The 17323-nt window shown below is 41.6% G+C and overlaps 1 protein-coding gene across 3 annotated transcripts in view; it reads left to right on the forward strand.

Moving 5' to 3' along the window:
* Positions 1-17220, forward strand: part of Fam120c (family with sequence similarity 120C) — a 133124-nt gene extending 115904 nt beyond the window's left edge. The window contains exons 12-16 of one of the 3 annotated variants that reach the window (XM_052758349.1): positions 587-796; positions 2474-2675; positions 7677-7815; positions 8204-8261; positions 8461-8505. In XM_052758349.1, coding sequence (XP_052614309.1) covers positions 587-796; positions 2474-2675; positions 7677-7815; positions 8204-8261; positions 8461-8490 — 639 coding nt within the window. In that variant the 3' untranslated portion in view covers positions 8491-8505. Of the gene's footprint in view, positions 1-586; positions 797-2473; positions 2676-7676; positions 7816-8203; positions 8262-8460; positions 8506-12574 lie in introns of those variants that run through there. The other 2 variants (XM_052758270.1, XM_052758504.1) reach the window with 2 other exon arrangements.
* Positions 17221-17323: the final 103 nt, after the last annotated feature.

The raw sequence follows: 17323 nt of genomic DNA on the forward strand, positions 1-17323 counted from the left end.
AACTCACAGAGATCCACCTGCCTCCCGAGTGCTGGGATTAAAGGCGTGCACCACCACCGCCCGGCCAGAGGACAATTTTTGAATGAGTTGGTTCTCTTCCTTCTACCATGTGGGTCCTGGGGATCAAACTCAGTCTTGGCAGCAAATGCCTTTAACCACTGAACCATCCTGCCAGCCCAGCATGGTCTAATTTAGCTGGAAGAGTCAACATGACATTATAATAAATAAACAACAACAACAATAATAATGTTACCAATGACAATGTAGGTTAAGTATCCCTTATCTGAAATGCACAGAAATGAGCAGACATATTTCAAATTTGAGATTTTTTTTCCAGATTTTTAATATTTGCATACACACAATGAGATATCCTAGGATAGGACCCAAATCTTAACTATGATGTTCATTTATGTTTCATATATACCTTATAAATATAGCCTGAAGATAATTTTATACAATATTTTTAGGGCATCTGCATTTTAACTGCAACCAATCATATGAGGCCACAGATTTTAGATTGTTTTAGACTTAAAGTTTTTCATTTCTTTTTTCTTATTTCTTAATTTTTTTTCTCTGATGGTTTCAGATTGAGAAACTGGATGCTCGAGGGATCCAGCTTGCTGCCCTGTTCATGAGTGGGGTCGACACAGCTCTGTTTGCCAATGATGCATGTGGCCAGCCAGTCCCTTGGGAGCACTGCTGCCCCTGGATTTACTTTGATGGCAAGCTGTTCCAGAGCAAGCTCATTAAAGCAGGCCGAGAGCGAGTGTCCCTGGTTGAACTCTGTGATGGCCAGGTACAGTCCATACCCCTGACCTGTCACAGGGACAAATCAGTAGGCATGCAGGGGGAAGGAGCTCAGACATTTAGGCAGTAGAGAGCAGAAGTGAGCCGATGTGTCTGAGCCAAGCTAAATTGAATCAACATGGTCTCCAAAGCTTATAATCTAATACATGTCTATTACAAAAGCGTGTGTCGGAAAGTTGTTTTTATCCCCAAGCTTAAAGTTTATATGACTTATTTCTTACTGAGAGTATTTCTTCTCCACAGAATTTCCACATATACTATATGCCCTTCCTGGAACTATTGGAATTTCATTTTCCCTTATTTACAAACACTGCAAGTCCCTTCTCTAAGTGAATTTTTGGGGGAAAGGAGGTTGGGAATGGAAGAGAGCAGAAAGTAGATAATAGAGTAGATTTTTCCAATATAACCTTGGGAAAGGGAGAAAAAGCAAGGGAAAGGAAACCTTACTCAGTATCTTATCTGTTTAGTGGGGAGTAAGCTGAGGGACTAGAGCAGGGTCAGCCAACTACTCCTATCCTGTCCCCTGTCCTTTATAAATAGCATTTTATTGGAACATGGCCACATTCATTCCTTTACATACCTGTGACTTCTTTCATGCTAGAATGGCAAAGCAGAGTAGTTGTGGCAGACACAGTGTGGCCCATGAAGCCTAAAGTATTTACTTGCCTACCTTTTTCAGAAGTTTACCAACCTCTGGGACTAGGTATATGCACACACCTGTAGTTGGGTTTTTTGTTTTGTTTTGTTTTTTGTTTTTTGTTTTGCTTTTTGGGGGCCTGACACCCAGCTCCTAAATAAATACATGGAAACTTATTCTTACTTATGAATGTCTGGCCTTAGCTTGGATTGTTTCTAGCCAGCTTTTCTAACTTAAATTATCCCATTTCTCTTTAACTATGTTTTGCCTCTGGGCTTTTTACCTTTCTTTATTCTATATTTCTTTCCGTCTTACTCGGTGGCTGGCTGTGGGGCTGGGTAGCTGGCCCCTGGCATGCTTCTCTCCTCCTTTTCTTGCTCCTCTTTTTTTCAAGCCAAGAATTCTCCTCCTATTCATTCTCTCTGCCTGCCAGCTCTGCCTATCCCTCTCCTGCCTAGCTGTTGGCCGTTCAGCTCTTTATTAGACCAGTCAGGTGTTTTAGACAGGCAAAGTAACACAGCTTTACAGAGTTAAACAAATGCAGCATATCATTGTATCATTAAACAAATATTCCACGGCATAAATGAATGTAACATCTTAAACTAATATTTCACAACCATCCACTCATCAGAGCTAAGGGTCTCCAGTGCTGAGTATGGGAGATGTCTGTTTTTTCTTTTCTCTGTTACCTGATTTTGTTACCTCCCCCTTAAAAGAATAACCTAGCCAGTTGGCCATGCAGTCAACCATTTCCTGATTCCTCATTGTTCTATTGGTTGTCAACCCCATAGATAATGTTCCTCACAAGTTGCTGGTCAGAACTGATCTTCTGGTATTGTAGGTATCTTTTGAAGAGTGGATGCTTTGATGCTAAATGGGTTTCCTGAGGCTGGAGTCTAGAAGCCTTTCACTCTGGGCTCAATTCCCATAATGGGAATAGAATTATGAGAATGTGCCTAGAGTGTTCAATACTATGCATGAAACATGGGGCAAGTTCAGAACAGTACCAATTCTCTTCCTCATTTGAAGGCTGACCTGGCAAGCAAAGTGGAGAAGATGAGGCAGAGTATCCTTGAAGGCGTCAACATGAATCATCCACCACCTTCTGCTCTACTTCCGTCACCTACGTTTGTGCCTCCCATGGTGCCCTCTCTCTATCCTGTTTCTCTTTATTCCAGAGCCATGGGCTCATTTCCGCCTCCCCCTCAAGCAAGGAGTCGGGGATTTGCAGGTCAGTACTTCAGAATGAGGTGTCATCTAATTTATTTTGCTATAAACCATCCAGTTCACTGCCAGTTACTGAATTCCATGCTGTGGTATAATAGTTTCAAATGTAACTATCAATGTATCCTGGGGAAGAAAGTCCATTGAAATCCAAGACCATTCTCAATAGAGGTGGTCAGTTCTCAGTGATTAATTCTCATCATCCAAACTCATGTGGTCTGGACTGATGCAAAACCAAGAATCACTTGTCATTTCATTATTTTGATAGTTATAATTTATATGAACTGGATCTTCGTGGTTGCTGCTAGTTCATCCATTCCTTATGAGCAGTTGCAGGAAGGCGTTTGTGGGAAAGTATTGGAAGTACATCCCAGTACTGAAAGATGACAGTAGCTTGATGTAGCTGTATTCACTCTAGGGGTAGACCTGATACACTGCCTACCTTCAGCTCCAAAAGCATGGAAAGAAATTTTATCATCCACACACCCCAAAGAATTACATCTTAGTAGAGAAAACAAGCACATACATGTATATATAAATTATGGTGACTCCCAAGCTTCTGCCTAATAAGGAATACACAAGCATGATTCAGGCAGCTAAAATCTTGATATATTAAATAACCTGCTTCTGGTGAAACACGATTTTGTGTGTGTGTGGTAGTTGGGATCAAACCCAGGATTTTAAATATTCTGGGCAGGCATTCTACCTCTGAGCTACATGTATCCCCAGTTCTGAACCAGGGTATTTCAATATTGATATTTTAACATGAAATAGCAAGAATCTGTCATCAGGTGAGTGTATCTTTGCTGTTGAACATGTGTATTGTGTGTTGTACCTCCATTTAAAAACAATAAAGCTGGAAGTTGAACTCAGTCTTTTAGGGTCACAAAACTCAGCAGTTATATTTAGCTCAAGGGTAGGCTTACATGAGCAGTATGGAAGTCAGGCCCTGCTGTGGAACAATCCTTTTCTACACTATGAATATGTATTATTCTCATTGGTTAATAAAAAGCTGACAGGTGGGTAGCTGGGCAGCAAGGTGGGAAAGCCAAACTGAGAATGATGGGAAGAGGAAGAACAGAGTCAGGGGTCACCAGCTAGATGCAGAGGGAGCAGAGGATGAATGTGCCATGCTAATAAAGGTACTGCCACATGGCAGGGTGTAAATAAGGAACATGGGTTAACTTAAAATATAAGAACTAGTTAGTAATAAGCCTGAGGTATTGGCTGAGCATTTACAATTAATATAAGTCTCATGTGGTAATTTGGAAGCAGCTCCCAGGACATGAAAACTCCACCTACAAGGCCCCTATGTAGTCAAGTCTTACAGACTAAGGAACCAACCATTCCATCCCTTTAAGCTGACTTAACTGATCTCTGAGTGTGTGTGTGTGTGTGTGTGTGTGTGTGTGTGTGTGTGTTGACTGTATTGTGTGTTTCTCAGAAGATGCCTTAATTAAGGCCAAGTTCTTGGGAAATTCTTACCATTGCCTAAACTAGTGATGGATCACAGAAGCCTCCTGCCTGCGCTTCCTGCCTTTCTGAAAGAACACGATAAAAATCACCAAGTGCAGCTGGATGTTGGTGGTACACGCCTTTAATCAGATCACTTGGGAGGCAGAGTCAGGTGGATCTCTGAGTTCAAGGCCAGCCTAGTCTACAGAGTGAATTCCAGGACAGCTAGGGCTACATAGAGAAAACCTGTCTCAAAAAAAAAAAAAAAAAAAAAGAGTAGTAAACCCTTAGGATCTCACTTTCATATAAAGACTATGATGGTTTTTTGGGTTTGTTTTTATTTGTTTTGCTTTTTTGGTTTTTCAAGACATGGTTTTTCTGTGCAACAACTCTGGGTATCCTAGAACTCACTTTGTAGACCAGGCTGGCCTCTAACTCAGAGATCTGCCTGCCTCTGCCTCCTGAGTGCTGGGATTAAAGCCATGTGCTACCAGCACCAGGCATATGATGGCTGATTTTAACTGTCAACCTAATACAACCTAGAACTGGGAAGAGAGTCTTAATGTGGAACTGTCTAGATTAGGTTGACCTACAGGTATGTCTATGGATAATTGTCTTGGTTGCCTTAATTGGCATGAGGAAGACCCAGCCTGAAACTGGGCAGCACCATTCCCTGGTTTGGGGCCCTGGACTGCATAAGAGTAAACTCCCCAAGTGCTAAGCATGCATGCATACATTCTCTCTGCTCTTGACTGTGGATGTGGTGTGACTAGCTGCTTTAAGTTCTTGCCACTTGGATTTCCCTGCTATGATAGAACTGTGAGCTAAAATGTATTCTTTCTCCCACAGTTGTTTTTTTTCAGGGTATTTTATCACAGCAACAGAAAGGAAACTAGAACAAGAGGCTAAGTGTATAAAGTGTTCTTAACCTCTGGATTCCATGTGCTAAAAGACCTTACCAGAACTCCCAGTTCATTGTTATTGTATTGATTTTTTTTGACACAGAGTGTCATGTAGCCTAGGTGGCCTTGAATTTCCTGATCCTGTTGTCTTTAACTTCTAAGTGCTGGGATTACAGGCATGTGTCACCATGCCCAGCTAGAACTTTCTTGCTACCTTATGAAATTCAACTGTGCTCATGAACGTACACACAATTGCAATCTCCTGTCTTCAGGAGGTAATCATGTCATCTTGTCTTGAATTGTTCCTGGTTTTTATAACTGTTATGGTTCATTTTTGTTGCTATCCTTGTGGTTGTGACCAAATACCTAACAGGACAGGGAGATTTTAACTCATGTTTTAAAGAAATACTGTATATCATGGCAAGGAAGGCATGTGGGCTGGACCTTATCAGTGGTTTGTTTTCTTTTTGTTTTAAAGATTTATTTATTATGTATATAGTGTTCTGCCTGCATGTATGCCGGTATGCCAGAAGAGGGCGCCAGATCTCATTACAGATGGCTGTGAGCCACCATGCGGTTGCTGGGAATTGAACTCAGGACCTCTGGAAGAACAACCAGTGCTCTTAACCTCTGAGCCATCTCTCCAGCCCTGTTTTCTTTATGTTTGTTGATCTTTGTGAATCTGAAAGCAGAGAACTCAGGCCAGAAATGGGGCCAGTTACAACCCTCAAAGCCTACCCCCCAGTAGCACACATCCCCCAGCTAAGGTCAACCTCCTAAAGGCCCCACAACCTCCCCAAAAGCACTGCCATTTGAGGACCAACTGTTGAAACATAGGAACCTGTGGGGCATATTTCATATTTAAACTGCCACATTCTTCTAACCAGACCAGCATTAACTTGTTGCAATCTTCCTGCTTCTGTCTCCTGAGTGCTGGGATTGGGGCTATGCACCATGATCATCATCAAGTCTTAGCTTTTTAATTATATATTTATTTTTTTCATATAGTTTACTCATCTGACTAATCCTTTATTGTATAATGAGGCACATTTGTATGGAAAGTGGGTTTGACCTAGAATTTTCCAATAAGTACATTTTAAGAATTCATTTGAGGAAAGAGAAGAGAAGGTATGGAGAAGGATAACTAACACTAAAGCCTTTGACAAAGCCTTATGGAAACCCACTACTGTAGAAGTTTCCTAAAAACATATACGTGTATAAAAAAGAGTTTAAGTGGAGTTACCCTATAATTGGAGAGTAATTCCTCTCTCATACAACTACTAGCCAACATAGGCTAGCCAACAAAAAGTGCATTGCCAGATTTGGGTCACTTCTTTACATGTTGTTGGTCAGTGGGGTCCCCTGGAGTCCCCAAACAATGCAAGGTATTGCTGTTGATTTTGGTTACCCAGACCCTTTTACTCAACATACCACATACTTGAGTCATAGCACGTGGAGAAATTAAACCAGTACCAATTTGAAAGCTTCATCTCTGCTAGCTATCTTCATAGTGCTGGAAGATGCTATGCAGACTGCTGGGGAGAAGAGTAATCAGCAGTCTTACCCAGCTATGACCCCTGTAAGCTAAAATAGTGACTAGCTTGGCAGGATGTGCCCACTAATACAGTGGTGGCATGGATATTGTGGGAGTAACCAACTACTACTTTCTGACTGGATTTACTTACTACTACTATTCTTCTTCCAAATGGACATATGTTAAGCTGCTCCTGAAGTACTTACCTTTACATCTATAGGTTAGTGCATCTGTCAACCCTCATCAGAGAAGCTTCTATTTGCAGTAGATAGAAACTAATACAGAGACCCACGACTAGTCAGTGTGAACGAATAAGACAATGCCCAGCTCTCAGCCCTAACTGGGACATTTGTAGTGTGCTCTCTTCCCCCAAGTCGTAGGAGTCATTGCAGAAGAGGGAACAGAAAGATTGTGAGAGCCAGAGGTAGTGAGTGACTGCTGTGAAATACTGTTTTTGGGACATGACAGAGCTATTGCACACATGAACTCACAGTGGCTGTGATTGCTTGCCGAAGACCTTCACAGGATCAAGCTAGGCAAAAATCCCCGCGTGGGCCAGGGAAGGGGCCATGAGGTCCATCCAGCTGAGTGGTTATTGGGATGTGGCCTCAGAAGCTTCCCATGCTCCAGTAGATGGTCCTCCACGCATTCACATGCTTGCAGCACTAAGTGGATTCAATGGTTTGTTTTTTTTTGAAGAAGGTGAAGTTGAAAGAGAAAGGTGATGAGAAGGATAAGTGATGACTTACAGTGGAAAGGAATGGGGTGAAAGGATTGAACAAAACACATATGCATATATGGAAATTCTGGATTTTTTCAAAATGGAAAAATGTATCTGGGGCCAGCAAAAGCATTTTTCTAAACCAATTCCTATTATGTGGCAGGCTATACAGTTGGAAAAAAAGATGACTTAGACCCCAGTTATTAAAGTGGCTATCGAGACCTTCACTCCCCTCCTCTGTACTTGCTTCCCTTGTTATCACAGTCTTATCCGAGAGGAAGAGGTAGATTGTCTAGCACTTATCCGAGAGGAAGAGGTAGATTGTCTAGCACTTTTCTTCCAGCTCCTGCCCTGTCTGGCACTTGCCGTTCACCACTGCTCTTCTTCAATTCACAGGTCTCCATCCAATCCCACCCCAAGGCGGAAAACTGGAAATTGCTGGCATGGTGGTGGGCCAGTGGGCTGGCAGCAGATCTTCTAGAAGTCGAGGATCCTTTGGCATGCAAGTGGTTTCTGTCGGTGGGCCAGGAAAGGGGTATGTACTTGAATGGGTTGCTATGAGCTAGGGTCAGTCCTGGTGTTTAGGAAAATGCTCAGCTATTGAGTCCTTCTGTGAAGGTAAGAGGTATGAATCAACTTTCCATACTTGAAATCAGCTGTAACTCTGGTTCATCAAATGTGTAACAAATGCCCTGCTTTTGTTAAAAAAAAAAAATTTTTAAATTGTGCTAGAAGACAAGGAACACACAATAATTCAGTGCAGCGTAGAAATGATATGAATAGAGGTTTGCAGGAGCAGTACTAAAGAGAGTCATCTAAGTTTACAAGACTAAACTTCTTCCTCAAGATGAGTAGTTAACCAAGTAAAGATGGGATTTGGGCTTTACATGTTCTCATGGTCACTTTTCTCCCTCTTGCTAAAGGCATGGAAAAGAACAGGCTGGTAGAGGATCCAAAGGTCACAAAAAAGGAAATAAACAAGTAAGTATCTCTTTTGAGAGTGTCAAGCTCGGTTTACACCGTTTGCCCCTTTTCGTTAAATTATAAGAGATTTGCGAGGCATGGAAAACTGAGCCGTCTGGGGGTGGGGGTGGGGGGGCAGGTCTCATGTCTTTTACAGCCATTTGATTTCAGTGCCTACTTCCCAGTAAGCGTTTGTCACCCTAAATTGTTCCCACAGGGCTGCAGAGGCTCTTCCCTTTTTTTCTGAATGAAAGGCCACACAATAGAAACCAGGTACAATGTCCTGAAGACCTGTGCCTAGTATAGTGTGTGCTGCGTCCAGCCAGAAGGGACCAGAGTGACACTAACAACTAGTTTGTCTGCAGCCTGTCTGAGCTTTGCGGGCCCAACAGAGGTGCTTAGAAAATTTAACTTTTGCCTTATGGGAGATGGAACCATTACTATTCTACTGTGTGAATGTGTGTGTGTCTGTGTGTCTGTTCCTAGAGATTAAACCCAGGGTCTCGCACATGCTAGGCAAATACTCTATCACTGAGATACATCACCATCTTTCACTTGTGTGTGTGTGTGCACATGTGTGCCAGGTATGAATGCATAACACATATGTGTGTGGAGGCCAGAGATAGATATCAGTTGTCTTTCTTTGCCCCTTTCCACTTCTCTCCTCTCCTGTCTTCTTCTCTTTTTCTTTCTTTGAAACAGTCTCACTATGTAACCCTAGCTGACCTAGAACTCTCTATGTACACCAGGCTGGCCTCACAGAGATCCACCTGCATCTGCCTCTCAGCTGCTGTGATTAAAGGCTTGTGCCACCATGCCAAGATGTCATCAGATATTAATCCAAAATCTGTTCTCCTGTATACCATCATCCTTCACTGTATCAATAATAAATCCAACTATTAGATAGGCATAATGGCACATGCCTTTGATCTGAGAATTTGGGAGGCAGAGGCAGGTGGATCTCTGTAAGTTCAAGGCCAGCCTAGTCTACAGAGTGAGCTCCAGGACAGCCAGAGCTACATAATGAGACCCTGTCTTGCAATAAATACCATAAATAAATAAACCAACTATTTAATGTTTGGTTTGGTATTATTTTAAACCTAAAATGGAACTTGAATACTAACCCCTCCCCTACACACAAAGCATTCTATAATGCATCCCAAAACCACAGAACAGTAACTTTGGGAATGTTTTGAAGTTTCTCAGTTCCTCCAGAAACTGGTCAATAAGATAGAAAGTGTTGCATGTAGAAGGAAAAGTAGTCACCCAAGAAGACACCCATAAAGTAGTAGCATGCAGTGTGAAAAACCTTCTATTTTTAGTATGTAAAGAATATTCTCTCTGTGATTGACTCATACTAACAAGATCACAGAAATAGCCATGTGGATCTATCCAGAGTGAGTGGCAAATGAATGAGAACCAAGTACTGATTTATGATAAGAAGGATACTTAAGATGACACATTGCACACATACTCTTTGCCACTCATGTTTACCACATGAAGTCATTGAAACCACATGAGTACCTCGTGGGGTATTTACTACTTCCCACTTTCGGAAGAACCTGAGGTTTAGAGGAATGATAGTATCTCACCTCAATGTATCAATCAAGTCAGTTTTCAGAATTGACATTCCATCTTGAGCCAGCTGATTCCAAAGTCCTATACTATATGGATTCCAATGCAACAGAGCAGTTCTGATTGCTAGAGCCAGAATCAGAACCAAGCCAGGTTTTGCTGACTTATGTGCACATGCTCCGAACCATTATTACCAGAACTTGCTTTCTCTAAAGGCAAGTCATGGTATCAGTAATTTGCTTGGGGGCATGAAACAGAAACACTGAAGTTAGTTACTATTTATTTAGTTCTCCTTTGGTTTGGGGGTAGAGGCTGGGGGTTTGAAATGGGCTCTTGGCTTGTAGCCATTATATTGAGTTTCTAGAGCATGCCAGACTCTAAGTGCTTTACATGGAGTAGCTCATTAAATTGTTGTAGGAACATATGAAGTCCACACTGTTCTATTTCATGAGAGGGAGAAAACAAGGGTGTTAAGGCATCTTCTAGCTCAGAGTACTTCAGCCACTACTATCTTCTCTAGAGGTAAGATGGCCACAGAAATGCTTCCATGAACTTCATTATTACTTAACTCATCTTCTTTGGACACAACTGCTGTTGGCTCTCTTGACAGCCTTGCTGATTTCCCTTTCTCAGAAAGGGACCAGCAGCCCCAAATCATGACATGGAGGCTTATTAGTTACGAATGCTCAGCCTTAGCTCATGCTCATTTCTAGCTAGCGCTTATAATTTAATTTAACCTATTTCCTCTTCGTCTGTGTTTTGCCTTGGGCCTTTTTACCTTTCTTTCCTCCTGTATGCCCCACTTCCCTGCTTCCTGTGTCTGGCTGCCTGGCGGGTGCCTGGCGGCTGGCCCCAGGCATTTCCTTGTTCTTTCCCCTCCAAACCTAAATTTCTCCTTCTGCTTATTCTCCCTGCCCACTGGTCCTGCCTGTCCCTCTCCTGCCTACCCGTTGACTGTTCAGCATTTTATTAGAGCACTCAGGGACCTTAGGCGGGCAAGGTGAAACAAATGCAGCACATCTTTACATAGTTAAAGTCATGTTCCACAGCTGCTCTGTTCGTGATCCCTCCAGTAACTAATTGTTCCAGCTTATATAATGCTCATATACGATAGCTCCGTCTTCCTGAGTTAATTCCTAGGGCTTGGTGTTATATGTTTGTAAATCCTTAAGTCACTTATTTATAATATATTATTTCTTTGTTGAATCCATCAGATGACAAGTTCCACCCATTGGGTAGATTTTTACTAATTCCACTGTATTTTCAGATTCTTCGGCAACACTTCCTAGTAGCCCCTGTGTGGTGTAACTTAAAAAAAGAAATGGCAGGTTCATGGAAAGGAGCTGAGATGAGATTACTGTTCAAAGGAGCTTTATTAGACAATGGGGCCCTGGAAGGGAGACTGGGACTTCAGGTCCAAAGATGAGCTTTATTAGAAGACATACCATCCTGGCCAAAGGCAGCCATAATAGGGCCTTGGAAAGGGGAAGGAGACAGAGAGAGACTGATGAGGGGGAGGTTTCCTTTCAAACCTGGAAAACAAAAGGGGTTTCTGATTCTTAGAGTGTTTTCAGGAGTGTAGGCAAGCTTCATTCATACCAAGTGCCCTAACCTGGCCTGGCCCACAGATAGGATCATAAACTTATGTTCCAGGTGCCAGGAGAGGAGCCTCAAGGCCACAGTACAGCATGCTTTCTCAACTGTATTCCAAAGGAGAGCCGCCAGGGGCTGTGACCTGATTTTCGGGGGGAAGGAAAAGGCATCTATAGGGCCTGTGGTCAAACACTGTGTTGTACAGACTTTGGAGCAAAGTGGTTTAATTTTGCATCAAGTTCTGCCCTTTCAATTCTGTAATCTTGGACAACTTGTTCCATATTTCCCTGATTTGTAAAATGAGAAAATTACAGGATTATAAAGATTAAATAAGATGATATCTGTAAAGAATTTAGCGTAGACCCTGGACTATAGAAAGCAATTAGTAAAAATTAGTTGTTATTTACAATTGACCAAAATTCAACAGTTATGAGCATCTGTTATATCTCATTATAAAGTAGGGCCGTAAGAGTAGAAAGGTCTTGGCGTGCAAGGGACCTTGGGTCCATCATTTTGCTTTGTTCGAGCTTCTGTTGTCTTATCCATAAAATGAACCGCCTGACCACATAGGGACCAGGAGCTGTCACTTCCCCCAGTAACATCACTATTTCTAGTGACAGTCATGGAAAGTCAGCACTTTGCTGCAGGCTCACGCACTTCGTGTCATTTCCAACAGCAACGAGTATCCGTCTTAAAACTGGGAGACACTGCAGTAGAGCTTCTGAGTTCTCCCCCATTGTTTGTTTTCTCTTTACTTGTAATTTGCTCTTCTGATTGCCAGTATTTAGTCAGTGTTGTCTGACAGTTGAGCATGTAGAGGCTGACCCACCTAAAATAGATTCCTGGCTGCACTACTGTCTATCTTAAGCAAGTTATTTTAACTTTCCTGTGCCTCCGCTTCCTCATCAGTAAATGGAGCATGATAGTATATACTATTTCAGTCACTCTAAGTACTAGAAAAATACGCTTTAAAGCTATGTGAGTGGTACTTGTGTCATTGTATCATCACTGCTGTTGATATTCTTAGGACGGTATCAGAATGGATGACCTTTAGGCTTCCTGCTGTTTCTGAAGAATTTCTCAGGCTAACTTATGAACATGCTTGGGGAAGCCCAGGCAGTTTGGGATTACCATTTCCACCAAGTACCTCTTGTTTTTGACAGGGCTCTGCAGATGCAATTTCTAAGTCTGTGGAGCTTCATCCAGGTCGGGCCCGCTCCCAGGTGAATGGAAACAACAGCACATTGATTATGGAAGAGAAGAGTGATCATCTTCCAGCTCCATCACAATGCGCCTTATCCAAAGACAGTACCGTGTGTAATAATGATGACCACTGCCTCCCCGTGAAGAATGGAGAGAAGAACCCCGTGCAGGAGCAAGAGCTAGAAACTGTGGCCCAGCAGAAAGAGGAATGACAAACTGAAGCCAGCTTCACTTGTCAGGGAGAGGAGAAAACTATACTTTTCTGATTCTAGGCCCAAGTTAGAGGAGGATAGAAATGTTTCCCCTAGTTTTAGCCAGGATTTGAAGGGAATACATGTTTATTATATCCATCTTTGCTTCCCTATCTTCAGACTTAGAGCCTGGGAGATTTCTGGTTAAAGATGACTAGCAACAAGACTAAACTCAGATTCTCAAATCCATAGCACCAATATTTCCTTCTGTCTCCTGGAAGTCTAGTGAGGCAGTGACTACCAGAAAGCAGATGTTATCCTAGAAGTACGATGGGAACGGTCTGGCTTTGGTTTTCTGAGTATTGAATGTGATACTCACTTATAAACTCAAATGATCAGTAAGGGGTTGAAGGGAAGCTGCCCAGGGCTTCCTGAGCTTTTGTCTTTAAGGTGATGGAAGCTTGGTACCTAGCCGTTATCCTCCTTTCTCTTTCCCCAACTCGCCTACCCCAGGATCTTGTGTACCACCTCTAGCTCTGGCCTGACAATCAGATAGGTAGACGTTTTCAGGGAAGTAGACAGTGTTGGTTTGGGTTATTTTATTTAATTTTTTATTTTATATACTTTAAAAAAACTACAATGGCCTTTGTACTGGGAGATTCAAGTGAGTCAGAAAAGTACTGGGCAGATTTTTCCTGCCTCCCAACCAGTGCATTGTTTATAAAATAGAAGCTATGGTGCAGTTCACCCACTATCTGCTGCCCACACTCTAAAAGGGTGGGAATCAATGTTAGAAACTGAGTACAAAAGGGACTCAAAAGACTCTATGTGTGTGTACATGTGTATAGGTGTGTGTGTGGGTGTATATATGAACGTGTGTATCTATATGCATACACATACCCTTTATATAAGAGACAGATCTATTTATCTATACATATTTTATATATATAAATGTGTGTATACAGATATATATACACATACATACATGGTAAAGTTCCAGAAGATTTACTGAATTTCCCAGAAATGCTTCCACTGCTATGGAATGGTGGGTTTCAAAGACCATACTTTAAATCTGAAATCCTTGCTAAGTCACAGCCTATCACAATTATGAGAAGATGGGCTACTCTAAATCAGACACAAAGTACTTTCCAGAGATTGCCTGTTCAGAACAACAAATACTTCACTTTGAACAGAGCCCTCACATCCCATATGGTGAGAACAGGAGGTTGAAATGGGATTGGGAAGAGTTGCACATTTTTTATGAAGGTTTGGAGATAGAAAAGGAATAGGAAGTGATTACCATTTGAAAGGGCTTTCAGCCAATTTGGAAGAAATTTCTTGTGGAACTCCAGGATCAAATTGGCTTCAGGCAAGAATTGATTGACATGAATCTAAGGAGGGAAACCAAGCACTGGAATGATGGGGTGGGGAGATGTGAGGAAATTGGACAATTTGATTTTACATGCTTAGATCGTTTCATTTACTCATTGACATTTTGACTACAGGATCTTTTCATTTGCTTTGCAAGGAAGATGTCAGAGGACTTGGCCTGGGATTTGAGAAGGATTCTGTAAGAGATTCTCAGTCCCTGCGAGGCCAAGATCTGCCCAGGATAAAAAGGCTCTTCCTCCTTGCTGGAGATAATCTTAAGAAAACCTTGATTTCCAGTTTCCCTCATTTTGGGCAGCCAAAATAGAAGGGCTGGAAACATGACTTGTAACAAACTAGTAGTGTATCTTCATTCAGGAATTGAGGCTTCTAGCCACACACATCTCCTTTTGGACTTTGATATTCTTGCCCAAGAAATATCGTTTCTACAAGAATATAACTGACTAGACTCCTAGCAGGGTTCTCTCTTTTGGGGAAAAAAACAACCATGCATCTTAACCTACAACAGATCCTTGGTGATTTTTTTCCAGACAACCAGAAGGCTGTGTTTGCTACCTGCCCATTCTGTCTCAAGAAACTAAAATGTCTCGGTGTTTTAGAACTGAGTCTAGCCCAGTTTAAGAAAATTGACAATTTTCAGGGGACAGGAGTCCAGGTATGCCTTGCCCCTTGCCCAGACATTTCTTAAATACACCTAATAAAGGTGGCAAGATTATGTACCTGGCTGTATATAACAAGAAAAATTATACACTTCCTCTTTGAAATGAGCTCCCCTAATTTGGTCCCCTTTCTGATCTTGGACCTGCTCATCCTTTCACAATCAATACCGTGAAGGTTAGGACTTTTATATCCAGTAAGGGAAGGACTTCATAGAAAATGTAGATGGCTTAGAATCACCTTCTGAGCCACAGAAGGATGAATCCTTTGGAGCTCTAAAAGCAACCAGAATCATTGAGTGAGTGAATGGTTAGATATATGGACAAATATTGAATAGGAAGTACTTGGAGTTAAATGGTAGAGTATCTTCAGTTGCTGTTTGTGTGCATCGTGAGTCTACCTGACACAGTCAGGTGACAGTATTGTTAACTCTCACACCTTTCTCACAACATGAAGGTTTATTTTGTAGCCATTCACCGTGAGAGGTAAAATTGCTGCTTTGACAGAAATGATTCCAGTTTGCCAAAAGACTTACTTTTCCCCCTTCCATCAACCTCTGCTTCTCCCTAGCCGGGCCCAGGACGATACAAGTGGCTTACTTCCAACGTTGAATTTTATCTTGATTCAGTGTTTGAGGTTTGGGAAGTTACAAGAAAGAACTATAAAGGGTTATGTTCCTAGATTTCAGTGTACCTCCAAAACACACGATTTAAAAGCCAGGAAAACCAGGGTTCATTGCTGAGAAATGAACGTTTTCTAATTGGAAGACAAACTGCAGACCTTTCCTGGACCCATTTGAGGATCTCCTTCTGATTATTACTGGACAAAGTCATGTTGGAACCCCCCGAAATGACTGCTTTACCTGGTAGGGACACAACAAAAGCCACCCCAAACCTGGTTTTGTACGGCCACTGATCCCCAAAGTCCTGCAGTTCTTCTGCCTTGTGTCTTTGGCTCAGCCCGTGCCTCCTACCTTTTTGAAATGACCAGTCCGGACAGACTTCTGTTCATTTTCATCATTTTCATTGTATGTGGGTAGGACTTCAGGTAAATTGAAGCCCAAGAAATGGCACTGTCTTTGGCTAGGGACACTTAATTTTTGCCTCCATCTGGATTTTCTGACATTGTTGGCCAAGTTACCCTAATATTTTCATCACGGAAAAAAAAATACAAGGTATTAGGGGGAGGGGGATGCAAAAATGCTTCTGTAGGATAGAAAGAATGAGAGTAGCCCTCTGGGTCTGATGATTCAGTCCTTTGAAACCTTAGAAGGCCCCTGTGGGTATACAGTGCCACCCTCTCAGCCTCTAACCGCCCCACCCTTTGAAATGACAGTACAAGTAGACCACAGTTTAAAGTAGTTAGTCTAATTCTACTAAAGGTTTAATCATTATACTTCTTCACTTTCAGATGCGTATTTCCTAAATATTCTTGGGGTTTCGGGGGGTAAGTTTTCACTCTTCCATTGTGTGTCCCCCTGTCCTCCTGCCCATCACTTCGGCTGCTTCTTTTGTAACGTTCTCTTTTCTTATTGATGTAGTCTGCTGGTACAGATAGCTCAGTGCACCTGTTCCCTTTTAGTGCTGGTTATCTTCAGTATTGGCTGAGGATATTTTGATGTTCTAAGAAAATGTCACTTTTTAAAAAAAATCATCTTTTCTAAGTTAAAAGCAAAATTAAACATCCCCTATGCTGGGGTGCCCATTTCAGCTTTTGACATTGTCCCTGTACTTTTATAGATGACTTTTTTGTCTGTGTTGGTAGTAAATAATGGCTAGTGAATTTTCATGTAAATGAAGCAAGTTAAATATTTCAGATTTTATTAATCTCTCATACCCCTGCCAGATCTGATGAATTCATTTTAATTACTTCCCAGAAGGGAATTTCCTCCTACCTTTTATTTTATTCTATTTTTAGACTAACATACTAGATTAAAAAACAAAAAACAAAAAAAAAAACAAAAAACAAAAAAAAACTTTAACTGCAAAGAGTCAGTGATTTTTTAGTGCTCCCTGATAAATGATGTTATTGACAAAGGTAAATTCTTTTGTTGTTGTTTTTTTTTTTCCTGTGCTCTTGACAGTGTGTTTAGTGGATGGATAACGTATTTCTCTTTGCCACTCCCAGATTCCAAGTTCCCTGCCTTTTGGCCCACCTCACCACAAAAGCTCCATAGTTTATTAATGTAAGTTTGAGTGGCTGCTTCTTGGGGGAAACTGCAGGACTTATTGGAAATGTCTCAGAAAGGGATGAGAATGTCTCAGGAGTTCTGTGATGGAATTTGATCTGTTGTTCTGTTAATGCTGATGGAAAGAAACTTACAGCGCTTAATAAAAGTCTATTCTTTTAGTTTAAAAAATGTAAACTGATTTGGTGTGAAGTTTGCTTTCTTCCTCCATCTCTGAATCCCTTTCTGCAAATGGAGGCTATTCTTGTCTCAATTGAGAAATGTTACACAGATTTTAGAGTCTG

The sequence above is a fragment of the Peromyscus californicus genome, unplaced genomic scaffold (assembly GCF_007827085.1).
Source record: "Peromyscus californicus insignis strain IS unplaced genomic scaffold, ASM782708v3 Scaffold_10__1_contigs__length_136768540, whole genome shotgun sequence".
Taxonomy (NCBI): Eukaryota; Metazoa; Chordata; class Mammalia; order Rodentia; family Cricetidae; genus Peromyscus; species Peromyscus californicus.